The 26,252-nt window shown below is 39.3% G+C and overlaps 3 protein-coding genes across 4 annotated transcripts in view; 2 read left to right on the forward strand and 1 right to left on the reverse strand.

Moving 5' to 3' along the window:
• Positions 1-4,722, reverse strand: part of LOC122025711 (PTI1-like tyrosine-protein kinase 3) — a 36,767-nt gene extending 32,045 nt beyond the window's left edge. Inside the window, exons 1-2 of the mRNA XM_042584564.1 lie at positions 4,533-4,722; positions 3,520-3,655 (exon numbers count right to left, since the gene is read on the reverse strand). Of these exons, the coding sequence (XP_042440498.1) occupies positions 3,520-3,622 (103 nt within the window). The 5' untranslated portion in view covers positions 3,623-3,655; positions 4,533-4,722. The remainder of the gene's footprint in view (positions 1-3,519; positions 3,656-4,532) is intronic.
• Positions 4,723-8,322: 3,600 nt separating this feature from the next.
• Positions 8,323-9,744, forward strand: LOC121998223 (zinc finger BED domain-containing protein RICESLEEPER 2-like). The gene has a single exon (XM_042553025.1). The coding sequence runs from the start codon at positions 8,323-8,325 to the stop codon at positions 9,742-9,744; it is 1,422 nt and encodes a 473-aa protein (XP_042408959.1).
• A 4,416-nt stretch (positions 9,745-14,160) lies between these two features.
• LOC122025720 (probable transcription factor KAN2) lies at positions 14,161-16,734 on the forward strand. 2 transcript variants are annotated; one of them, XM_042584577.1, is made up of 6 exons: positions 14,170-14,995; positions 15,080-15,156; positions 15,323-15,371; positions 15,450-15,549; positions 16,180-16,234; positions 16,309-16,734. In XM_042584577.1, exons 1-6 carry the CDS (start codon positions 14,395-14,397, stop codon positions 16,396-16,398), a joined length of 972 nt encoding a protein of 323 aa, XP_042440511.1. In that variant the 5' UTR covers positions 14,170-14,394; the 3' UTR covers positions 16,399-16,734. The 2 variants fall into 2 exon arrangements, with proteins under 2 accessions (XP_042440519.1, XP_042440511.1); XM_042584585.1 differs by lacking the exon at positions 16,180-16,234 and having other exon boundaries at positions 14,161-14,995.
• The last annotated feature ends 9,518 nt before the right edge of the window (positions 16,735-26,252 follow it).

A 26,252-nucleotide genomic window follows, 5' to 3' on the forward strand; every position in this document is an offset into this window, starting at 1 on the left:
CGGGAGACTCTTAGTGACAAAGGGTATTTCTTTAACAGGACTTTTCTAGAGTATCAACTTGAAACGGGGGTCAATTTTCTACAAGAGATTAGCTAATTAGAGTTTAATGAGTTTTCCCCAATTTAATGTTAGGAAGTGACTTGTGTAATCTAGAGATTGTATAACCAGGGGCTCTTAGTGATAGAGGGTATTCTTTTAACCAAACTTTCTATGTTACCTCTTCGTTTAATAGCATTAATCTAACCTTAGGAAATAAATGAGAAAACTCTAAAGATTGTATGATCGGGGGCCTTAATAACAAAAGGTATCCCTTTAACCGAACTTTTTAGAGTTACTTCTTAATTAATGGCGTTGGAAATTCGTGTAAACTCTTCAATGCGATCTTCACTAGGTCGTACAGGTAATTTGGTTAGAATCCATGTAAGCATTGAGATAAGGAGATAAACAATGCATAGGGACATTAATTAACGTCATAGTGAAACTGAATTCCTAGAATCATCCCTAAATCCAACTTCTTTCTTCACTCACTTGTGCTCACTTGTGCTCACTTTCTCTCCTTCTCAACTCTCTCTCTCAATCTCTGGTTTTCAAGCGTTCTCACAATTTTTGATCGTCTAAATAACTTGCTTTGCGAACTCGACTAGTGCTTAATCAACATTCCTTGTGGATCGATATTATTATTGCTTGACGACTTAACCGTCCACTTGCAGTAGAACAACACATATGCTAAGAAAAATTATAATAGTATTATTAATATTATCTGAGTTTTTCCCATGGATTAAATGTGATCTGCATATAGTTGAAATATGAAAACAAAAATGTTAGTACTAGTTGCAAAGATGATCTAATGGTTCTGCCAACATTGGCAACAAGCAATTATCTAATTTGATTAGTTTGGTTGTCCACAGGTTAGGTTGTTTCTTTTGTAAATGAGAGTGAATACTAGAGCTATTAATCTAATGCAAATACATGAATAAATAGTTTGGTTGGTTAATAGTATTTTCTTGAACCCGCATCAGGATCATGCAAAGATGATATTTTTTTGAATTTGTAGTAACTCGTATCCTCATATTCTATCACATGCCATAATAAACATCCAGTATAAATCTATCTGAGGTACAAGCAAGAAAAGAATCAGTAACTAATCACTCAAGTTCAGAAAAGTACAGGTTAGGAATTCATCCCAAATGCAATTTCATTGTGATATTGCACATAACGGAAAACAATAAATAAAAGAGGTAAAACTGAATAGGACTATTGTTTCTATGCAATAGAATCTTATGTCTTCATCATTCTGTCTTCTCTTTATTTATCATTTGTTTGCAACCACTGCTCTTTTTCTGCTGAATCTGTTAGAACTCCAGATTATTTTATCAAACTTTTAGAAAAGAGGCACAACTCTGATGCAAAACCCAAATGGCTACTTTCTATCATAATTCACAAATTCTTTTTTGTATTAATGCAGTTATAATTAACACCATGTGAAAAAAAATACTAATTGCAAATCCAAGGCAAGTTGTAAAATTCAGCAACTGATCAATATTGTTTGAGATAAAATACAAATGTAGTTGGAAGGGGGGAAATGAAGAAGAGATCTTGTTGGCTAATTATGATATTACTGTTACATAAGCCAGGCTTCATGAACAGTGACTGATTATTATATAAGTTTGCAAATGTAGCAAATTGTGGTCTTCTATAACAACCATTTCGACAACCTTATGTTGTCACAAAAGCTTTAAGGCTTATGTAACAGCCATTGTGGAGTCATCGAGCACAGTTGTAGTAGGGCATCTAAAACCTTAAATTGGTTCTGTTGATCCTTCTTTCTTTTCTTCTTTCTTCCCATTAATTGCAACAACCCTTCCCTTATGCACTCTGTGGGCCCCTTCAATGACCCTTCCCAAGAACTAAGGTAACAACTCTTCCACCTCTCCAGACACAATCTACTTCATTTGTCATAATTTCACTGTCTTCTTCCTCCTACTAGCATCATATGCATAGCTCACCTCCTCTTCCAAGCTTGTTGCCTATCCTCCTTTGTGCTTTCTGCTAGTTCTATGCCTAGACCTGTTGTCAATTTCCCCTTCGAGCCAACATCTTACTTTCCTTCATCTATCCCTCCATGTTCAGTATATCTCCACTAGCCCCTCTAAAGCACGTGTTTTTTCATAGATTTGTTGATAGCTTCATAACAATATTATCTCCACTCAAACGTGGTGATGACATATGCAAAAGACCATGATATTTTGGAGGTTTTGGGACAGGTTACTAGCATTGTAAAAGTTGGCGCATTATATCTTTGACACTCTCTGTCAATACAATTCGCAATGATGTAATCTTGTTGCAATATTTTATGAAATCAAACCTTCTGCTAAGTTATTCAGAAGACAAAACAGTTTGGAATATCGACTTGATGAATTACTGAAGTATAATGAAAAAAAAAATTATACTCTTGAGATTGAAAAGAAAGAAAGGGTTTGATTATCTCCATCTTCTATTGCTTCTTTATGTTCTAGATATCTGTGTCCAGTGGATCAAGATATCAACTATCTCCAGTGGCTCTCTTGTCTGATATTTACAAAAGGATAGTAACGGACATTAATTCCAGGTCAAACTACTCTTTTTCAGTTGCTTCTTGCTATCTATCATAAGAATTGAGTTATTGACCCAAATCATCCAAGTAATTTCTAGTATGTAATGATAGGATGGATGGTCATTAGCCAAAAAGTATTATAAGACTTCTCAATGTCACAAGAAACATTTAGCTAACAAACAGAACAATACTGCAAAATAGCAGAGAGAAGGATAATGCCAATAATCTAACATGTTCCAGCTGAACTATCAATTACATATGTAAAACACCTACTCCTTTGTTGCTAATGGTAAATTTAGTGGAATATGAAGCTGAAAATAGCAAGAGAATGATTCTATTCCATTAAGATATAAATGGGTATTAAATCAAGAGAATGACTTATCCTTGACATTAAATCTGCACTATTAGGCAAGTGACTATGATGTTGCTAACTTGAAGAGAGAAAAAGTAACCATAACAACGAAGAGGGAACAAAGAAAACACAGTTTTTTAAAAAAAATAAGACAAATAGAAACAAAAAGAAAATCAAGCCTTGGGGGAAAACAATAATAAGGTAGGTACAGAAAGATCACGCAGGCTGCTCTTACTATCTATTCAGAATTTCCTATTGTAGAACTCAATAAGAAACTATCAAAATTTAAGAAACTGGTATGTTTGTTGGATTATTTATATCCCACTTTATCTATCTCAGAGGTGTGAAGCAAATATCTGAAGCACATTTATGCTCAATAACTTTTATTTTTTCATCTAAAAAAACAATTTATTTAAAACTAAGGAATGGAGCTAAGCACACAAGAAGAAATTATTCCAGATTGCTATTTTAGACATAATCAAAGCATCCAGACATTTAGATATACAATTACATTTAAAAGATACAGAATTTTAAAAATCAATTATAAAGGTGAAAGTCACCACAAACGACCTACCACTTGCATTATTAGTCGGGTTCTTCTTGTATTCATCCTCATGGACATCATGAGACACATTCACCTGAAAAGAACAACAAAACCAATGCCGAACTTTACTCATTTTCTGCTATCTCTTTTATGTTACACGCGTACCCTGATGCAACAAACAGATCATCAGGTAAAGATAATAGTACAGTACCACATATTATAGAAGAAATCACATATTTTCCCTTCTAACAAACAGAATGCTTTATTTGAAACAGGATGAAGAACACAACAATCTTCTCACAGTGAGAAGTTAATAAAATGCTGCGAAATGCATCTCAATCTGATGGGGAAAAACTAAAAAATTAAGAAATGCATCGCCATTTGATGAAGAAAAATCTAAGTGATCTTAGGTTAATTAGAGGAAAGGTAAGGCCTTTAGGCAATTAAGATAGTTTTTAAAAAGGCCATCATAGTTTATTGTGGAGATAATTGAAACAAGCCATCCTGCCAGATCCCCCAAGCACGGTTGGTCGTTGCCTAATAGTGCTAACACTAACAAGAATTTATATGGTAACAAAGCCTCGTCGTTTTCTTTGTGAATCTCGACTTGTACCTCCATCATGCAGAAGTCTTCAACTGCTGATGAAACACAAAAATCGAAATAGTATTTTCGCTAACAATGACTTCCAAGGTACTTATACACCATGACGCCTTCTAGCAAATTCCAGCAACCAACAGAAGAAGCTCTACCGCATTCTCCAGCCAAAGGCAACAAGACCAACCAATTGAACAAAACAAGATCAGACCAAAGAGGAAATGAAAAAACTAAAACGTTCCTCGCTGAGAGCTAAGAAACCTCGAAAAGGGCAAAGAAAAAGATACTAAAATCGATAGGGAGTCGAGACACGAAATATCGTTAAAAGCTCGCATCAGGAAAAAAAAACAAATACTCAAAAAAAAATGCTTTAAACGCGGAGATTTGATGCTTCCGATCAATTGAGAATTACATCGACGTATCTGACGAAGGATAAAAGAAACCGTACCTGGTATCGGATACCTCGCAGCAAGAGGTAGGATTAGGATTTAATTTCTCCGGAGCGTGGGGATATGGGAGGAAGCGAGGAAGATCGCGGAAGGAAGAGCGAGGAGGATGGTGGAAGGACGACAGAAGAAAGAACAGAGAACAGAGAAACCGTGGAGTCGTCGAGCGTATGAACACCGCGTAAAAAGATAGAGGAGACGCGTGAGGATGTTGGGTGGGGTCATTTGGTGTAATTGGAACAGGAAAGGAATGGAGAGAAAAAGGAAAGGAAGCGGCTCACGTGTGAAATTGGATACGGACTGTCTTTGGTGTAAATAATGATTTTTTTTAAAAAAACCTATTATTCTCAATCTATTTTTTAATTATTATTATTTTATTTTTACTCTCAGTCTATTCAACTATGGATAATTTTACATACACTCCCCATTGATAAACAAAACTTTACATGCAGTCCCTAGTGGTAAAAAATTTTGTTACCACTCCCTAGTCAAATATGTTTACCTAATTACCCATGATATTTTTGGATATAAAAAATCCAAAAATCAGTATCATTTCTCTTAAATTTAGTACATTAAAATTAGAATCCAGAATTATCAACCGTTGATAATTCCTAGGCATATAGTCATCGAACGGTAAAGTGGAGAAAAATCCCCAATTCCATTCTTAATTTTGCATGCAGTCCCCCTATCTAAAAAAGTTTGTTTCCACTCCCTACATGCAAAGTTTCCTTTGCTTCAACTCCCCTCATGTAAATATCATGATCAAATTGCCCTCAGATGTTTTAGGTATAAAAAATTTAAAAACGAGTATCATTCTGATTAAATTCAGTACTTTATAACTAGAATTCAGTACTTTATACTAGAATTGAGTATATTTTCTATCAAAATTAACTCTCATATTTTTCGGTACAAATACTTTAAAAATGAGTATAATTTCTATTAAATTCAGCACATTAAATTAGAATTGAGTATATTTTCTATTAAATTGAGTACGATATTTTTCATGCTTAATATAATTACTCAAAAATTCAACATCATTTACCATTTAAAGAAAATCTAGTAAATTTTTCATCCAATTGAGTCATTTAAAGAAAATCTAGTATAATTTCCATCTAATTGAAGTGAAAAAAAAAATCATACTCAATTTGATAGAAAATATACTGGATTCTAATTTTAATGTACTAAATTTAAGAGAAATGATACTGATTTTTGGATTTTTTATACCCAAAAATATCATGGGCAATTAGGTAAACATATTTGACTAGGAAGTGGAAACAAAGTTTTTCATCACTAGAGACTGCATGTAAAGTTTTGTTTATCAATGGGGAATGCATGCAAAATTACCCAACTTATTAATAACTCAACCGGTCATCACCTAACTGCAATTGTTTTTTTTTCAAAATATTAAAAAAATCACAATTCAATTTAGGTCATTTGTACTGAGCTACTTTGAAAGTGCTTAAACTCTTGTTTTCCATCTTAAGTCATTTTCACGGGTCATCATCTCTCTTGTGGTAAAAGACGATTCGCTCGTCCCTAACGCTCCCATCAATCCGTCTTTAGGCCAACACGGAGGAGGTAAATCACAGATGGCTACTAGTCATTAGTACAAATGACCAAGACATGGGGAAGGTTATGCTCGGTCACGCTGAATTTCGACCCCAAGACCTCATGTGATAACACCCCATGTCTTAATCATCGTACCGCCCCGAGAGGACTGGGTCATCATCTCTCTTGCTTCATCGAATTCTTACAATCTCTTCCGCCTTCCAAGATTTCAAATGAAAAGTTATTCAAATATTTGTTTATTGATCTAGGATTTAGAAGAATACGTGAAATCAATACATTAACAACCTAAACCTTCATTCATCTTAAATGTTTGTGACCTTTATTGTTTTATAAAATGTAGCATCTTATGCAAAACTATTCCTCGTTATAGACTGATTTATAGTGAAGTTGAAACATTTCATTATGTTCATTGGATTATAGGGAGATGTAAGATCCAATTGTAGTTTTGCCTCATTTCAAAATTTATCCTTGAGCTCCTCATCGTTGTAGTAGTTTTGATGCTCCATGTTGGAGTAGCTTTTGTTGGAGTTAAGAAGGTGAAAGGGTGTCTCTTCCCCTTCAACTTCCTCTTTTAATTAGTGATGTTACCGTCACTTGCCTTTTGTATAAAAGGCGTCCAAGGCAATTGATACAAAAGGTGTGTGTTTGTGATCAAAAAAGAGCATCAAGAGCAATGTGAGGGATTTGGTTCGTGGAACCTTGAAAAGATTTTTGAGATTTTCGATTCGGTGGTAATCGCTCGGAAAGTTCTTCTCTGATTTCTTCTCCAAGAGTAAAACACTATAAGTTTATTATTTTGTATGAACTTCTTATTGTCAACAATGGTATCAAAGTCGACAAGTGTTGGTGACCGCATCACAATAGTTTTTCCCTGAGCTGGCGGCATAATGAAGTCGTGATTTCAGTAGTAGCTGGGAAATCACGATGGTATCGCGATTTTTACGTGGCTACCAGGAACTTACAGACACTGGAAGATAGGGCGTTTGGCAGAGTTGAGCGGCAGCAGCGCCCTTTCATCTCCATCATCGGGACTGTCTCAGGCCAACGGCCAATCCACAAGCCAAATATCACATTCGTCATGGTAGAGATGGTCGCAGCCACATCTCACAATTCCACGCACCTATGGGGTCGGCTACCATGTCAGATGGCTGGCGATTGGCTTCCGTTGCCGGAGACCCCAGCAATTACATCAAGAGGGCACCGATCGATGGTCATGGCCGACAACTATTGGTCCCTTGACGACCGGCTAGAGGGGGGTGAATAGTTTGAAATAAAAACAAAACCTTTCTTGTCTTTTCAAGCTTAATTAAGAAACACTGGAATAAAAAGAAACTTAATTAAAGAAAGAAAGCGATAGATCGTTTACTTGGTTACAATCTAGGTGGTTGTTAATTCAAGGCAAGTAAAGCTCACTAAAAATCTCCTTCAGGCGGAGAAGCCTCTTTACAGTAGTTGAAGCTAGGGGTGGCAATTTTTGACCCGACATGAAAACATGACCCGAACCAAACACGAAAAAAATCAAGTTACGGTCGGGTAGTTTCGGGTTCGGGTCGAAATCGGGTCGATCCAATTGACTCAATTAATAAATAGGTCGGGTTCGGGTCAATCTGAAATGACCCAATTACAACCTGTGAACCCGTTTATAAATAATTATAAATTTAAACTAAAATTACAAATAAAAAAAATAAAAAAGTTAAGAAGTAAAAACCCTACCCGTTCCGACACATCTTCTATTCTTCTTCAGCGGGCGACGCTGCGACGCAACAGCCGAACTCCTTTAATCTTTTCAGTTTTCGTCTTCCAATCTTTGATTCTTCTTCAGTTCTTCACCCTTCTTCAAAGCAATGCACGTTGATGGCCAATGCTTCAACGCCGCGACGACCTAGCCCCGAGTCCCCAACGCGACAACCCTAGAGTTCTAAATGTTGATCCCGAGATGCCTCGACGCCCTCGATGTTGACAATCCGATGCGACGACCATCGATGTCAAAGCCATGATGCGATGACGTCCATGATAAGCCCTAGATATCATCGTGACCATCGAACGAGAAAGGTATCATCACGATTCACCCCCATTTCTCTTTTGACTTGAATGCCTTCCGTGTCTTCTCTGTTAGATACTAGATAGTTTATTTTTATTACTAATATTTTTTTTATTGAAACTTATTTTGTAGGTAAAATATGGAAAGGAACGAAGAAGATGAAATTTTAATGGATATTGAAGATGACAGTGAGGATTCAATTCAAGAAATACCACAAGGCTCGCAATCTTCTTGCCATAAAGATAAAGCAAAAAAAGTTCAACCGCCAACAAAAAAAGAGAAGACTTTCATCTAGAGTTTGGTCGCACTTTAGTATGCTTCCTCGAAATTCAGATGGGAAACTCGAATGCAAATGCAACAAGTGTGGGGCTAAGTATGTAGCTGATAGCAAAAGTGGTACAGGTAATTTACACCGTCATATTAAAAAATGTGTGAGAATGACTACAAAAGAGATTGGGCAGTACATAATTGCTACGGATGAAGGTTCGTGCTTAACCACAAGAACAATCTTTAATCAAGATAAATTTAGGGAGTTAGTGGTGCATTCAATTTTGAGACATGATTTGTCGTTTTCTTTTGTTGAATATGAAGGAATGTGGAATATCTTTAAGTACTTGGAACCGAGAGTTTGCCATTTCTCCAGAAACACTGTAAAGTTTGACATTAAGAAGATTTATGGTGTTGAATTTGGTAGACTGCATACTGAGTTACTTGCATGCCCTGGTAGAATATGTTTAACCTCTGATGCATGGACTTCTATTGCGACTGATGGGTACTTGAGTTTGACTGCACATTATGTAAATAAGAATTGGGTGTTGCAAAAAAGAATTTTGAATTTTTCCTATATTCCTCCTCCACATACAGGAGTTGCTTTGGCTGAAAAGATTTATAGTTTGGCTTGTGATTGGGGTATTGAAAAGAAGTTGTTTTCTATCACTTTGGATAATGCTAGCGCGAATGATGTTTGTGTTGAAATACTTAAAACTCAGCTTAGATTAAAGAATGCTTTGATCTTTGATGGCATTTTGTTTTATGTTCGATGTTGTGCACATATTCTCAATTTGATTGTACAAGATGGTTTGAAAGAGATTGACATTGTCGTGGATAAGATTAGAGAATCTATGAAATATGTTAAGGGTTCTCAAGGAAGAAAGGAAAAGTTCAAGAATTGTGTTTTCCAAACTTCTCTAGATTCTAAAAGAGCATTAATGCAAGATGTTCCGACTAGATGGAATTCTACATATAGGATGCTTTCTAGTGCTCTTTTCTATCATCTTGCTTTTTGCCATCTTCAATTGAGTGATTCTAATTTTCAAAGTTGTCCAACTGCAAAAGAGTGGGATAGAGTTAAAAAAAAATGTAGATTTCTTGAAGTTTTTCATAATGCAACTGTGGACTTTTCTGGATCTCGTTATCCAACATCAAACTTGTACTTTCCTCATGTCTTTGTAATTCAGTTAAAGTTACATGAAGAGTCATCTAGTCAGGATTTGTATATGAAGAAGATAACTGATCAAATGTTTGTCAAATTCAACAAATATTGGTGTGAATTCAATATTTTATTTGTCATTGCTGTGAAATTTGATCCTCTGTACAAGTTTTAGTTTATTGAATTTAGTTATGGAAAGCTTTATGGTTCTGGGTCTCGGGAATTAATGAAAGTTAGAGAAACACTTTTTGATATTTTTTGTGAGTATATTAAAGATTCAAATACTAGTTCAACATCATCTTTGCATTCTCAAGGAAGCAAAGAAGTCAATGCTCTTACATTTTAGGATGATATTAGTAAAGAATCTTCAAATGTTTTCAAGGTATGATATTAAGTTGTTAATGTTAATAGTAATTTTAGAATGATGAACATTTTGATCGTTTTGAATTATTTTTATCAAATATAGTATTTTTTTTATCTTGATATGCTAGGAATTTGAGGATTTTGAGTTTGCTGTCGGTGCTCAAAAAAGTCAATTGGAGATGTATTTAGATGAACCAAGAAGTAAAAGAACATCTTCAATTAATGTACTTGAGTTTTGGAGATCTCAACAATTCATATATCCAGAGTTAGCTAAATTAGCTAGTGATGTTCTTGATGTTCCAGTTTCAACAGTTGCATCTGAATCGACTTTTAGTCTTGGTGGTAGAATTCTTGACCAATATCGTAGTTCAATGTCTCCACAAGTTGTTGAAGCCTTAATATGCAGTAGAGATTGGCTCTTTGGAGAAAACGATAAATTTTCTAGCGTTATAATTTTTTTAATCTAAAGTTGTATTTGTAATGTATTTTTTTTCCTTTCTTTTTCATGTAGATATTGTTGGTGCGGGAAGCATCCGACGATCGAACCTAAATTTTGATAATGGCAAAGAGATCCAAAGTTAAGATTCCTTGTTATCTAATGTGCTTAAATGAGATTGCAGAAAAGTCCTAACTATGGTTACGCAGGTGAAAACCCCTAGGGGATGGTAACCCTAGGTCCTAGGGGGTGGTAACCCTAGGTCCTAGGGGGTGGTAACCCTAGTTGGTAGGAAAATCCTAAGGGGCGGTAACCTTAGGTCCTAGGGGGTAGTAACCCTAGGTGGAGGAAAATCCTAAGGGGGTAACCTTAGGTCCTAGGGGTTGGAAACCCTAGGTGGAGAAAAACCCTAGGGGGCGGTAACCCTAGGTCCTAGGGGGTGGTAACACTAGGCAGAAAGTCCAGTCGGTCTGGAGGACCGGACTGACACTAGGTAATCTCTCCTGAGGGGAGTAGGTGAGGATGCGTTCCCCGTAGAGGGAACAGTAGGCGTCGGGTCGACCTAGGGTTTCCGGTTGGAAATCCGAAGTCAGACCCAGACAGTCCGTTATTCTGCTTTCTCACTGTCCACTGTCACCTGTGTCGAATCGCTGCAACCAACTCAGGCGTCGCCAATCACTCTTCCTCCTCATCTGGTTCTCTGAACTCACATCAATACCATCCATGGTCTTCACTGGTGTCTCTGAGCTCGAACCAATGAGCAAGAGTAAAGCTGTTGCCAACTGATCGCAGCCAGTGAACGTTTACGCTCGAATTGCACCACTTGCAGTGAAACACAGCAGAAAGGGCATTTGTTCTCATTCTTCTGATGGAGCTTAATTTGAAATTAAGCACTGGCACGACACCTGTAACCTGTAACTCAAAAATCTCATAGCAGATGATTTGATCAGGTGAATCAGAAATCGCAGAGAAACAGCAGAAAACAAACGACATTGTTGTGGATTGGTCAACAGACCGATCCATAACCTTTCAGACCGATCAGGACACACCCTGATCGGTCTGGGTTGATGTTGATTGGTCTGTGGACCGATTAGCCTATGGGTGGATCGGTCCACAGACCGATCCCCCCCTTATCGCTTTGAGTCCCAGCGCATCCCATCGCTTCCTTCTGATCGGTCTGTAGACCGATCAGATAACCCACAGAAAGCTTCTGTGTGGTTACTGATCTGTCACGAGACCGATCAGTTCACTTAAGGTATCATTGGATCGGTCTGTCGACAGATCCAGTCAACAAAGTATCACTGGATCGGTCTACAGACCGATCCAATGTCCCTGTGTTAGTTTTAGAGCCTCCCAGCCCTAAACCCTAACGTCTTCCTGGTCCAGAGAACGAGCTATCAAGCCCTCTCCAACTTAGTCCGGAGAACGAGCTGCCGAGCCCTCTCCGACTTCGTTCGGTCCAGAGAACGAGCTACCGAGCCCTCTCTGACCTAGTCCGGAGAACGTGCTGCCGAGCCCTCTCCGACTTCGTCCGGTCCAGAGAACGAGCTACCGAGCCCTCTCTCTGACCTAGTCCGGAGAACGAGCTACCGAGCCCTCTCTGACCTAGTCCGGAGAACGAGCTGCCGAGCCCTCTCCGACTTAGTCCGGTCCAGAGAACGAGATACCGAGCCCTCTCTCTGACCTAGTCCGGAGAACGAGCTGCCGAGCCCTCTCCGACTTCGTCCGGTCCAGAGAACGAGCTACCGAGCCCTCTCTGACCTAGTCTGGAGAACGAGCTGCCGAGCCCTCTCCGACTTCGCGTGCCAAGTATCCATACTTGGACTTTCCTCTCCACATGATCAACCTTGATCATTAATCAATCTGAGTCTAATTAAAATCTGATACAAACTTAAATCAGTGTCAACATCAAAACAACACCAGGTCAGACTGTATCAACAAGGACTTCTAGCCTTGCGGCACAGGATACAGGGATCAAAACGTACAGGTCGGGATTGTGCCAACCAAGGTTACAGGTCAGGGCTTCTAGCCTTGCGGCACAAGATACAGGGACAAGCATACAGGTCGGGATTGTGCCAACCAAGGATATAAGTCAGGACTTCTAGCGTTGCGACACAGGATACAGGGATCAAAACGTACAGGTCGGGATTGTGCCAACCAAGGTTACAGGTCGGGGCTTCTAGCCTTGCGGCACAGGATACATGGACAACCGTACAGGTCGGGATTGTGGCAACCAATGTTACAGGTCGGGGCTTCTAGCCTTGCGACACAGGATACAGGGACAAGCGTACAGGTCGGGATTGTGCCAACCAAGGATACAGGTCAGGACTTCTAGCCTTGCGGCACAGGATACAGGGATCAAAACGTACATGTCGAGATTGTGCCAACCAAGGTTACAGGTCGGGGCTTCTAGCCTTGCGGCACAGGATACAGGGACAAACATACAGGTCAGGATTGTGCCAACCAAGGTTATAGGTTGGGGCTTCTAGCCTTGCGGCACAGGATACAGGGACAAACATACAGGTCAGGATTGTGCCAACCAAGGTTACAGGTCGGGGCTTCTAGCCTTGCGACATAGGATATAAGGACAAGCGTACAGGTCGGAATTAGGCCAACCAAGGATACAGGGCCAACCAAGGATACAGGTCGGGACTCAGGATGAGCGGAAGCAGACCGACGCATACAGGTCATGACTCAAGATAGCTACAGGTCTGCACCCACAGGTCGAGATCATCAAGTATAAAGAGCCAACACAGGAACAATGGAATAAGGGGGTCGGAAGCTACACGACAAGCAAGTCAAGGAATTGTAACAACCTGTCAGGGAATAATCATTGCCTATCAGAGAATATGCCAATGGTCTGGTGTGTACAACCCTAGGATTCCTTCCTAGACCTATAGAAGGACGCCACGTGTCATCCACCGCCAGACAAAGCCTGACATCCGACATTCCCTGATATCCGTCAGACTCCAGAAACATCCGTTGCAGTATAAAAAGGGATGCTTTGTCCCTTACGAAAGTACGCTCACTAGTCCTTTTCATACTTGCCTTCTACTTTTCATCATTTCTCTGTGTTTCTGGGGAAAAAGTACCTGACTTGAGCGTCGGAGGGCCTGACCCGGAGACTTTTTCCCTGATTTCTGGTCTCTAACGACGGGTGGGCTCGTCTGAGTGTGCAGAGGGTCCCTGCTTCATCATCTCCGTCACCACCCCCCATCATCCGCTTGTGTGAGCTCTCCCGGAGGGTGCCATATCGACCTGGCTTCGCGACGACTTTCCGTCAACACTAGCGACCTCGCGGTCCGTCTTCATCCGACTCAATTTCCGAACTAGATCATATATCTCGGACCATACCTAATTGTAAAGAGCAGTAGAGATGCTTAAACAATTATTTGATAGTATTTTTGAGTTTTTCAAAAGATTTTTTTAAAAAGGAATACTTTAATACTGATGCTTGAAATTATTTTATATATTTAGCATGAAAGTGTATACTACGCACTCATATCTGTTAATTGGAATGCAAGTCAATTTATTAGACTGTATATAAAATTTTATCCAAAAGTTAAAAATTAAAAACAAAAACAAGAGTTATTCCTACAAGAAACAAAGTGAAAGTGTGGAGTTATAATTAACCCCAAGGAGTGATTTAATTTTATTGACATTTATGATTACCTAAAGTGACAAAAAAAAATCACTAGGTAAAGATGTGTAGGAAAAAGAAAAGAAAAAACACAAAATCTGTGCGAAAACAAAATAGAAACGCATTGAAAGCGTCTTTATCACTCCAAAACTAAATGTTTACTCATCACATGTTTCTCCCTTACATGATGATGCACACCACATGCGCGTTATGTATAGCTCATAATCTTTGCCACTGTAGCACTTTACTACACAAATTCCTCCAGGTATATCTTACCCATAGCTATTCCACGCACACCTGAAGCAGTAACAACTAATACGGTAACAGAGAGAAGAAGAATAAGGAGGGGGGAGATCTCAAGTTTTTCCTCCAGCAGAAGAAAATCCATGGAGCTGTTCTCCGCACAACCAGAGTTATCACTTCAGATAAGCCCACCAAGCGGCTCTCCGTCATCAACTTGGAGGCCGAAACCAGCAGACGAGAGCATTGAGGTAGGATTGTGGACAAAGCCATCCCTCGACAGAAACATCAACAACTCCTGCACCAGCAGCATCCCCTTCGCCGCAGGGGTGAAGAACGTCGGCGAGCCATCTGCTTGTGATCTCTCCCTGGGAGACCCGACATGCTCCTCGAGACACAGTAGCACCCAGCATCAGTTCCTCCAACACCCTCACCTCCCTGTCCCATCACTGATAGGAGGACTCCACCAGAGTCACCCCCACCACCTCTGCTTGCTGAAGCCCATAAACGGAATACCGGTCTACAATCGCCCACTACTGCATAACTTGTGTGACTCCTCGTTCGCCTCCAGCGCTTCTCTCTTCGTTCGCACCCAGTTAGGGCTGCCGAGGGCATCGTTGTCGAGGTGCTACTTGCCGTCGAGGTTGTTACTCGGAAAGCGGGGGGTGAGAGCGCCTAGAATGCGCTGGACCCCCACTCTCCACACCCGCTTTGTCCATGCTGTGGAGCTCCTGGGAGGCCATGAAAGTACTAATTTATGAACCACTTCTGATCAATTGGGTTGCTCATCGCTTACCTCTTTTGATGCCGTGCGTTACTTTGCTTAACTAGGAGCCACGCCCAAGTCGGTTCTTGAGCTCATGGATGTCAAAGATCTCACCTTGGCCCATGTCAAATCTCACTTGCAGGTAAGAGAGATTTTCCTTTCGATCGTAGCTCTTCTAAGATCTCTGAGCGAAACCTTTTTCCCTATTCTTCTACTCCTCTCCCTCAATTTCTTAATTGCAATACTCTACCCCGCCCTCCCTTTTCTATCGAGATTTTACAACAACTCGTTACAAATGAATATTGCAGATGCATCGAACTGTGAAAAATACCGATCACAGGACACCACTTTCTTCAGGTATCATCGTTTAGTGACCATGGTTACTGATTAGCTAGGTCGTAATTTTTTTCTTTATTTTTGTTTCCTTCGTTTTAGGCCAACTCGATGGATTTGAGAACGGGTTATCCAGGGAGGTGTTCGATGTTAACTCCCCGGAGAGACCAAACCTGCGTACGGTTGGATCATTCCATGGAAGGTGAGCTTAATTAAGATTAACAATGAAACGCTACTATATATCACTATGAACATGAATGTTATCCGCGTTAATTATTATTTCTTACTCAATTACATTTCTTTATAGTTGTATCTAGCTTATAAATAATACAATTAGCACTTAGTGTGCTAAGTGCCCTTTCATAGAAATAGCTAGGGATAATGCAAGATGGCTAACCGACCTCAATTTTTTTTCTATGCTCAAACCAATCTTTTTCATGCCAGTTCGCACGAAAGCTTCTCCTGGATACTTTTTAATTAACTAATTAATTAATTTTTTAAGTTTCGACTTATATTCATCTGCGCACAGAGGCTAAGAAAAATTGCAGCCTATTTATATAAATTCTAGGTGTACCTTCAACATTGTGATAATGATGATTTGGTATGAGATGATAGAATTTCTGCAGTTCAAAGGAGACAACAGGAGACCATATTTCTCTCTTATTTCGAGGCAATGTCTCATCTGAAAAATCTGCCCAAAAAAGACAAATAAAAAACTGTTGTTTATATGCAACTTTGTTTTTATTATGAGAAGGTCGTTGTTTTTAACAATAGTCGCTTGCAGCCCTTATTTAGTATGCATTAATTAATTTGGTCGATCTTGTTTTATCAGGGAAAGTTGTTTCCCTGATGAACCCACCGCAAATAATGCTGAAACTTTTGTTGAGGTACAGAAACAACTTGAATGATTTAAGAAAGAAAATATAGATGAGTTTCGAAGCCATTTTCGTCGAATTTGCAGGACATGCAAGCGAAAAGCAAGCTCGAAGTGTTTTCAGATTTGAGTCCAAGCAAAGTCAATCTTGAGTTCACATTGGGAAGGCCACGATGACTTAGATTACTCAAGACGGATCCACTCGCAACTAAATGACTCAAAAGAAAGTTCAAACAATTAAAGAGACAAGAAGACAATTGATGCAAAACAAGAAAAGAAAAGAAAAGGTAGAGCAAGGGAGATCATCTTGAAGGACACAGGTGCCTGTGTCTTTGGAAAAGTTATTAATTAACCAACAGATATGTTCTACCTAATTAGTGTAAAGATTTATCGGCACAGACTTTGTGTTTAATTTTCTTTCATTAAAGTGATTACAACATTTGATGGATGAGCTTGATGATGTGTATTTCATTGTATTCTCCCAATAAAGTCAAAAGACAGTCATTAGTGTAAGCATAGTTCTATATAATCCTATAGCACTGTGAAAATTGGGTAATTTATTGGTTAGCAGATGCCAATATTCATGAAATAAGTTTAATGAAAACTATATTAAATTCGTATATATAGTGAGTTTTTTTTATTTTCATCACAATTTATTCGGCAAGTTGATCCTTTTCTAGTGCTGGTTAAGAATTAAGTTTAATTACTATAGCTTAACTTACACATAAAATGGAGATAAATGATCAAATGTTTCTTTGGAAAAGTTGTTTAAAATTTCTATATTTTATCACAAATCAAAAATGTATTAATCTTCATGCATCAATTATTAACGTATAGAAACAATGGAGAATGAATCAAGCATAGAATCTTCAGCACATCCATCTTTACTCCAGTGATGAAGAATGACTTAGTTTAGGAACATTTGACTTCACCTTTACTGGAGAATAATAGCTTAACGATGAGGCATATTAATTAGGAAGAATGGCATCGGCATTTACCAAAAGATAGGTCCTGCAAAGCTTCTTTTGACCTTTGTTCATGTGGTTATGCTCCCTCAACATGCAACCGTTATCTGGGCCTCATACACTTTCACCCTTTGCTTTACGATGTTTGCTTAGCTTTTTCATGCTCACCTTTTCTTTCTGATGCATCTTACTTTCTCTAGTTTCATATCATGCAACATGTTAAAAATATTTAACATACCGTGCTCTCATGCTATTCTCATATCTAATTAAACCCTCATGTTTCCTAATTATTCTGTAAGTAAACCTGAGCGGACTGTCATCAGTTAGAGATTAAAAGAATGGACAGTTGACAGCAGACAAAGGAAATAAAGCAGCAGGCGAAGGCAGTAAAGTTAAATGGATAGTAAGTAAATAAAGACTCCTTTAGAGGCGCAGCAGCTCGATGATAAAAGACATCTTTTCAGAAATCATCGTACGGGAGCATTTGTTGCTTTCAAACACTCTTTTTTAAAGAAAGAAATTAACTCTCATTCTCTGTTTTTTTCACTTCTTTACTTTTTCATGAGGGAAAAAAGTGAAAAAGGCAAAAAAACAAAGGAGGGGCTGAAATAATAAAAGAATGATTACTCCATGATGATGCACAGGATGCACTCATTCTCTCATCACAAGGTTCCAAAGCTTGTGGCTCTTCTCTTTTCTTGAATTATCCCCCTCTTTCTTCGCTGGCAGCAAGGGCAGAGCAGTGTCTAGTCGCCTCGTTACCTTGGTTTGGCAACAGAGTTGGTCGGGCTTGTGAGGTGACGTCCCTTTAATTGATGCCTTGTTTTCATGTAGAGGTTTGCCTCTTCCCCACATCCCTGCATTTTGGGCCACTGTGATATGCTAGTTTACCTTTGGACCCCAAGACTTTCTCTCTGGAAGGGTCAGTCTCTTTCTGGGAAGTTAGCTAACTAGGTAGCGCTTGGTCAACACTCAACCGGATTGAGTGGTTGTGAGCAGATGTTACTTGGAAAAGGAAGAGTAGCATTTTAAAGAAAGTTTTTTTCATTCAAAATAATCATTCAGTTTATTTAATTTAGACAGAAATGAGATAAATCAGCCGGATTGATATTACTTCTTTTAGAAAACATACATGTTTTCAAGTAATTTAAAAAACAAGCTCTAAGATTTTTAATATTTTCCAATAAACTGTCTTCATCTGGGTGAATAACTCAAATAAACAGTAAGAGAAAATGTTAGTTACTTGCTCAATAATGAATAGAAAAGAGATACAACGAAAAATAAAATGAAAATTTTATTATGAATGAGAATTTAGTTTCATGTTAAAAATTTCTTGATAAGTCTTTTGATTTAAATTATTGTATATAGATTCATGATAGGAATAAATGTATAGGGAAAAACTATCTCTCATGTCTGAGTGTGCAAGGAGTTGTAAATTTATGATTCAAATTATATTTAACTAAGTTGTTAAGTCGAATACTGGACTGGTCGAGAAAAAATTTACCCAAGATGTTTTGTCATATTTTTTTTTGTTGCTGTTCAAATGTAAAATTGATGAATTAATTGAGATTAATTCCATTTGATTAAAATTGATGAGTAATACTGGCTAGCGAATAATTACATCGAATAATGACCATTTATAATCGTCAAAGACAAAACTTCTTTATAAGGAGGTCATTAGCATAGTACTGAAAAAGAGAGAGCTCATTTTAGTCAAACTAACTGTAGTGCTTACCTAACTTTACTAACCAAGTAAAATTTACTACCTTATGGTAAGTAGGTAGTAGCTAAAAGTTAGATATTTTGTTAAGGAAAATAGATGTTAATTTTGAAGCTTTTCTTTACTTTAAACTCTCGTGCTTGGACTTTAAGACTTTAAAGTATTTTTTTGCATTAATCAAGGGGAATGAAAGGGAGTTAATGCATTAATTCTTTTTCAAAATTTCAAAGTTAAACTATTTTTCTTTGAAAAGTTAAAGTATTTTAAAAAAAATTAAGTTCAATTTTTTTTTGACATTAATCAAGAGAGAGTGAAAGGGAAGTTCAGTTTTTTTATTTAACTATTTTCCTTGAAAAAGCAAGTTCAAGTTTTTTTAAGTTTTTCAAAAAGCTATGTACTTGATAAAATGTTTTAATTTTTGCTAAGTAGTTTTTCAAAAACATCACCTTCTTAGCTAAATGTGATTAAAAGGCATTTCCTTTCCATACTTAAATTTAACTAAATTTTTGGAAAAAGCTAAGTACTTTCAAAGATTTATAAATTTGCTAAGTGCTTAACTATACTATTTATCTAAAAATTCTTTAACGCTAAGTACTTAATTATGATTTTTGTCAAAATCCCTTTCAAACGAAGTTGTTATCAAAATATTTTTAAAACTATGTTTTTAAAGTTAAGTTTTTCTTAATTACTAAGCTATAAGCTTTATCCAATTTTCAAGATTATCAAACCCTAGTCGGTTAACATTCTTGCATTTCTTTGATATATGTCAAAGGAGGAAAGAAGTTAGAAAATTCTAAAGTTAAGGAGAAAGTGAAGTGATTAAGGAGAGAAAGTTAAGTGATTAAGGGGGAGCTATAACTGTTGGTGCAATATTCCTTAGGTCAGGTTGACCAAGTTGACTAAGCTTGAATTGACTCAAGCTTGAGTCTGGATATTTGGGTTTCGATGTTTGACAATACATAGAGATTGCAGATGCAATTATCCGATTGGGAAGATTGTTGATACAATTCTCATCTGGTTAAGGATGACCAGTTGTATGTGAAGAATAGTTAAGTAGGTCAAGGTTGACCGGAACTTTACTGGAAAAGTCCTAACTGGAGGTTAAGCAAGGGAAAATCCAGGTGAGTGAAGCCAGGTGAAAAACCTAGTAAGTGAAGCTATGCAGGTGAAAGTCTTGGTGAGTGAATCCAGGTAGTGGAAAAATCTTGATGAGTGAAGCCAGGTGAAAGACCTAGTGAGTGAAGCTAGGCAAGTGAAAGTCTCGGTGAGTGAAGCCGGGCAGTGGGAAAATCTTGGTGAGTGAAGTCAGGTGAAAGACCTAGTGAGTGAAGCTAGGCAGGTGAAAGTCCCGGTGAGTGAAGTCATGCAGTGGGAAAATCTTGGTGAGTGAAATTAGGTAAAAACCCTAGTGAGTGAAGCTAGGTGAAAGTCCTGGTGAGTGAAGCTAGGCAGAAGGAAAGCCCTAGTAAGTGAAGCTAGGCAGAAGGAAAGACCTGGTGAGTGAAGGCAGGCACGTGGAAAACCCAGGCGAGTCAAGGTTGGACGGACACCTGGTGTTGGGAAGCCCAATTAGGTCAAAGCATTGACCGAATACTTGGCACGAGGAAATCTAGATGGATCAAGAGTGACCGGACATCTGGTAGAAGTTCAAATGGGTCATGGAGGATCGGACACTTGACGCGAGACGGTAAGTCCAAGTGTGTCAAAGGGTTGACCGGACACTTGGCAAAGAAGTCCCGGCAGGTCAAGGTTGATCGGATGCTAGGCATGAGGAGTTCCAACAGGTCACGGTTGACCGGATGTTGAATTTGGGGATCCTAGACTTGAGTTAAGCAAGTCAAAGGGAGGACAATCAATCAGCCGATCGATTGAACCGAAGCCCAATCAATCAGTCGATCGATTGAACCGATGCCTAATCGATCAGTCGATCAATTGGGCACGGTGTTGCGACAAATGGTAGCCCAATCGATCAGTCGATTTATTGGGAGCCTATATCGAGCACACAGTAGCTTCCCCAATTGACCAGCTGATCAATTGGGCTCCCCAATTGATTGGTCAATCGATTGGGGTTTTTTCGTGCAGACACAAGAACACAGAAGAAGGCTGAATCGATCAGCCGATCGATTCAGCCTCCCCAATCGATCAGTCGATCGATTGGGATTCAATCATTGGACAGGATGCAGGTGATCGACGGCTGGGATGTGACATGGCAATCGATTGTGACGAAGCCCAATTGATTGGGAACCGCAGGAGCACACAGTATATAGCCGTTGTGAGTGTTTTTCTCGGCAGCTTTTCACGTGCGATTCTTCCCAATTCTTCACGCGATTTCTCCACTGCTCACAACCAGTTCTTGAAGGCTCTTGGGGACAAGTGCTGGCGCACTTCTAAGGTTCAAGAGGCAACACCAAATGACAAGTAAGCAAGAAGAGAGGGTTTTTTTATTTATATTCATTGCATTTTTCTTCTTGTGTTGAGTTGTTGTATGTGAGTATTGTACGAGGTTTCTCCACCGTCGGTAGTTACCAAGAAGGAGTGTTTTTATTAGTGGAGTGTTCGTCGTGTGTAGATCTTTGGATTAGTCACCTCTTCTTGAGATGGATACCAAGTAAATCCTAGTGTTAGCGGTTGTGAGTGTACTTTGTGTGTATTTTTGCTACATATCATCATCACGAAGCAAGCAACTGGAGCGTGATGAGCTATTCACCCCCCTCTAGCTACAAATCAACCCTAACAAGTGGTATCAGAGCTAGGTCACTCTTCACCGGAATCATCACCGGAAGGGGCAACGAGCTAGAGGGAGAAGAAGTTAAACCAAATTCAACAAGTCAAAGATTTTATCAAGGCTTAACTTCAAATGGAATTCCAAGATGGATTTGGATACGACACAAGGGTGCCTCCACCGTATACATTAACAAGCTTCGATTCTTGAAAATCAAGAGTCGAAAATTTCTTCATGATGGAGATAGAGCAATAGTTTGCTCTAATGGAAGATTTTGAAGCTCCAACAAATTCAAAAGGTAAAATTCTCAAGAAGAGCAAATGGAGTCAAGTGTAAATTCAAAGGAGTGAGGCAAATGACAAGGTGACCAAGCTATTGGTCAATTTATTGCCAAACAATATTTTGACTCAAATTGGAGAATACAAGGATGCCAAGGAGCTATGCAGTAAATTGGCTAAAGTCTATGAGGTTCCCTCCACTACACCAAACCAAGAGAAATCCAAAGAGGGCAACTCATTGGAGCAAGACCAAAAGGAAGAGGACTCCGAGGTTGAGAGATGCTCAACATCAGAAGAAGAAGAAGCTTCATCTTCAACGGAGTGCCACAAGAAAGGCAAAGAGGGAGCATACTCTTTGTTCCATGTACACGATCATGAAGATGAAGAGGCCTCCACATCTAAGATTGAGGGGAAGCATCATTCGTTGACATCGGAGGAAGAAGAAGCTTCCACGTCTAGGTCAAATAAAGAGGAAGATGTGTGCCAACCCTACAAGAAAAGATATAACAATTTCAATTGTTAATAATAAAAATCACATTATATGCTTTGAGTGTAGGGAAAGAGGTTACTATAAGAGCAAGTGTCTAAAATTGGCCAAGAAGAAGGGCCAAGTGACACCAAAGGGCAAAATAAGCCTAAGAAGGTTGCTTCCATGACAAAGAAGAGTAAGGAGCACATTGTGTGCATTTCTTGCAATCAAAAGGGGCATTACATGAGCCAATGTCCTAAGGGGAAGTGTAAAATATGGCAACAAAAATTAATTAAATAATAAGGTTAAATAGAGGAATAACCTTAACGAAATTTTTCAAAATTTTTAGAAATTATCTGGAAATTTTTTGAAGGTCGTATGATGTAGGTTACGAGGATAAATATTAGGGCTACGGGAAAACCTGTTTAAACTATCCCATTTTAACGAGGAAATATTTGTTTTTCTTATTTCCTTTTCTTTTCCTTTTCTCCTCACCATGCCCTAAGCCCCGACGACGACCCCCTTTCCTCCTCCTCCTTGGTTTCTTCTTCCCGAGTCTTCTCACCTTCCCAAACCGATGGCGTTTCCTCTCCTCCCCTCACGTACAAAACCGCCGGCGGAAGCTTCGAGTCCTCCCCTTTTCCTCTTCCTCTTCACCCACGAGTACAAAATCCTGAGCCTATCTCCCTCCTGATCACAACCAACGCCGCTTTCTTCCCTTTACCCGATTCCCTTCTTCCTCACGCACCTCAGTTGACGTCGCCGTCGCTCGATCGTGCCGGTGCCGAGTCTTCATCGCCACCGACAGCCATGGCCGAGCGAGAGCACCCTAGGTGTCTCCCTCTTCCCTCACAGAGCAGCGCCGACATTGCAAATCGAAGACAGCCGAGCATCAGCTACACGAGCTCCTCTCCCTATCTCCTCACTTTAGGCACAACGCTCGGTGCCCTAGCTTCCGTCTTCGACACCGCCGATGGGTTGTTGCCGACCATGGAGATAGAAGTCGACCCCACATCTTCATCCCTGGTCCCTAGCTGAGGCGTGCCCTAGTTTGGATCTCTGCCCTAGAGCCAACGTCGCACATACCCAGGGTAACTTCCAATCTTTTCTCGATCTGTTGTTGCCACCAACCCTGTTTGATTTCTGCCATCCTTGTTCACTTGTACAACGATGTGGATTTGGGTACACTGCTGTAAGGACTCCTAATTAGTTGAATTTGGGATTTATTTTCTATATTTCAGTGGACGGTTGGTTTGAGGTTGCTAGATTCCAGCCACCATAGCACTGTTAGCTGGACGTCTACATCACTGGATCCATGATCATCACCGACGATTGAAGAGGAAGAGGTAATGGAAGCTATTTTGCTGCTAGATTGTGATAATGAATAGATTTCTTGGTTGCTTTCTTGATCTCCTTTTGATCCGGGCAATGAGGAGGTTTCTAGCCAGAGTAGTGGTGTTTTCGGGTATTCCCAATAGTTGTGATCTCCGACAGCGAGTCAACAGTGGTGGCTTGAGTTGAGGTAAGAGGTGGAGGAATTTATCCTTGCTGTAGCTTACACCTAAAATTGAAATTAGGAAGATTAGAAATGATAGACCCAAGTGGTTGTCTTGATAATTAGGGTTAATTGAGGGATCTAATCTAAGTTTTAGATTAGACTCGATTTATTTAGTTAACTGAGATTAATGAATGAATTAGGGTTCTTGTTAAATAAGAATTTGGTTTAGCTATTTGGTATATATGGTAGTAGCTAAATTAAAGGTGTTGTTACAGGACTCTAATTTGCGGCGCACTACCTTACGTAGGATTACTTTTGGCACACACTATTTTGGAGGCGGGTACCTTGACTTATCTTTAGATATTGTCATTTGATATGCATAGTACTTTTTAACAAGTAGTAATGATTTTGTTCATATCTGCATCGGTATGTCACTACTAGTTACCTGTTGCATTCTTGTTTTTAATTACCTGTTTTTCATTTATATCTGCTTGATTATATATGCTCATAGAGGTAGTCACAAACCATGCCTTACGATGCACCGAACTAGACATTGACCATATCTGACATGTGTACCTTGACCTTCGTATTTGATCTATCTATTTTTGGTACATGTTTTATGGAGGTAGATATGGTCAGGATTTTCATGTTTAGTGTTGATCCTGTCTGAGAAGCTGAGCAGGATGGAGATCCGGAAGAAGGAAACCCACCGTGCTGATGAAGAATAATACTTGTAGACCAACGATCCGAGAAACCCAAAGCGGATCAGGAAAAATAGAGTTACTGAATGCCTTCCTTGCACGAAGATCCGATGACGAGAGAGAAATCCAATCGAAGAGATACCCAGATTCGGAACTTCCGAGACTTCCTGCGCACAAGAGACCAACCAACACTATCGTCAGTGACCTAAGACTGGGATGGGAATCCCTGGCTAGGCCCTCCAACGCTCAAGTCAGTGATCTCGCTTGTGTGGAAGAAAAGAGGAAGAAGATGAGCAGTAGTTCCGAAAATTAGCGTTATGAGTGTGCGCGATGATGTGTACTTACCTAGCCAACGGAGAGGATTTCCCTTTTTATACCACTTCATATAACCTCCGTAGTCATGAAGTGGACCCCGGTTTGTTAGAGTTTGTTATGAGATGACATCAGCTGTGTACTTGTGGTGAATGACTTTTAAGGAATCTTTCTTGTACCCCAGATGTACCTTCTTTGTCGTTTAGCACCTGCAAAATAATCTAAAAACACATTTCCCGCCAAAATATATAACACCTGTCATAGAGTCACATATCGCAGATATCTTCATTAATTATCTTATTTGACATATTTACCTCTATCCTACTTCACGAGTTTCTTTAAAGTATTTCTATCGTTTCTTCCCGCCTTTCTTGCTTTTATTATATCATGGATAGCTTAATGTACCAATGTTCCTTGTATCAGTCAAAGTTAATCATGACTAGAGGCTTCTATCGACGACCTTCTATGTTACTTACCTTAGGTTATATTTTATCAAGTATCTTTCCAAGATATTGGTCAACCGACCAGTCTTGGCTATCCTCTTGGGAAGTACATTTCGGTCGATACAAACTTACCTCCTTTGGAGGTATATCCCGGCCGATATTAGCCTACCTCCTTTGAGGTATATGTCAATTGATGTGAATCTTCCTCTTGGGAAGTATATTTTGGTCGATACAAACTTATCTCCTTTGGAGGTATATCCCGACCGATATTAGCCTACCTCCTTTGAGGTATATGTCAATTGATGTGAATCTTCCTCCTGGGAAGTATATTTCGGTCGATACAAACTTACCTCCTTTGGAGGTATATCCCGACCGATATTAGCCTACCTCCTTTGAGGTATATGTCAATTGATGTGAATCTTCCTCCTGGGAAGTACATTTCGGTCGATACAAAGTTATCTCCTTTGGAGGTATATCCCGGCCGATATTAGCTTACCTCCTTTGAGGTATATGTCAATTGATGTGAATCTTTCTCCTGGGAAGTACATTTTGGTCGATACAAACTTATCTCCTTTGGAGGTATATCCTGGCCGATATTGGCGTACCTCCTTTTAGGTATATGCCAATTGATGCGAATCTTCCTCCTGGGAAGTATATTTCGGTTGATACAAACTTATCTCCTTTGGAGGTATATCCCGGCCGATATTAGCCTACCTCCTTGGTTTTATTACCTCCTTTCTTTTCCTTATCGGGGACCCACGACACCTAACTCATATCACTAGCCTTCCCTTCAAGTCTAGTCGAAGGAAGTGTAGACGACTGACTAGACATAAGTCTGATTTTGTCTTTTTCTACCCGTGACTCTGCCCCAGATATTGATATGACCTCACAGATTTTATGTACGACTATCTGATGAAACTAAG

The sequence above is a fragment of the Zingiber officinale genome, chromosome 1A (genome assembly GCF_018446385.1).
Source record: "Zingiber officinale cultivar Zhangliang chromosome 1A, Zo_v1.1, whole genome shotgun sequence".
Classification (NCBI taxonomy): domain Eukaryota; kingdom Viridiplantae; phylum Streptophyta; class Magnoliopsida; order Zingiberales; family Zingiberaceae; genus Zingiber; species Zingiber officinale.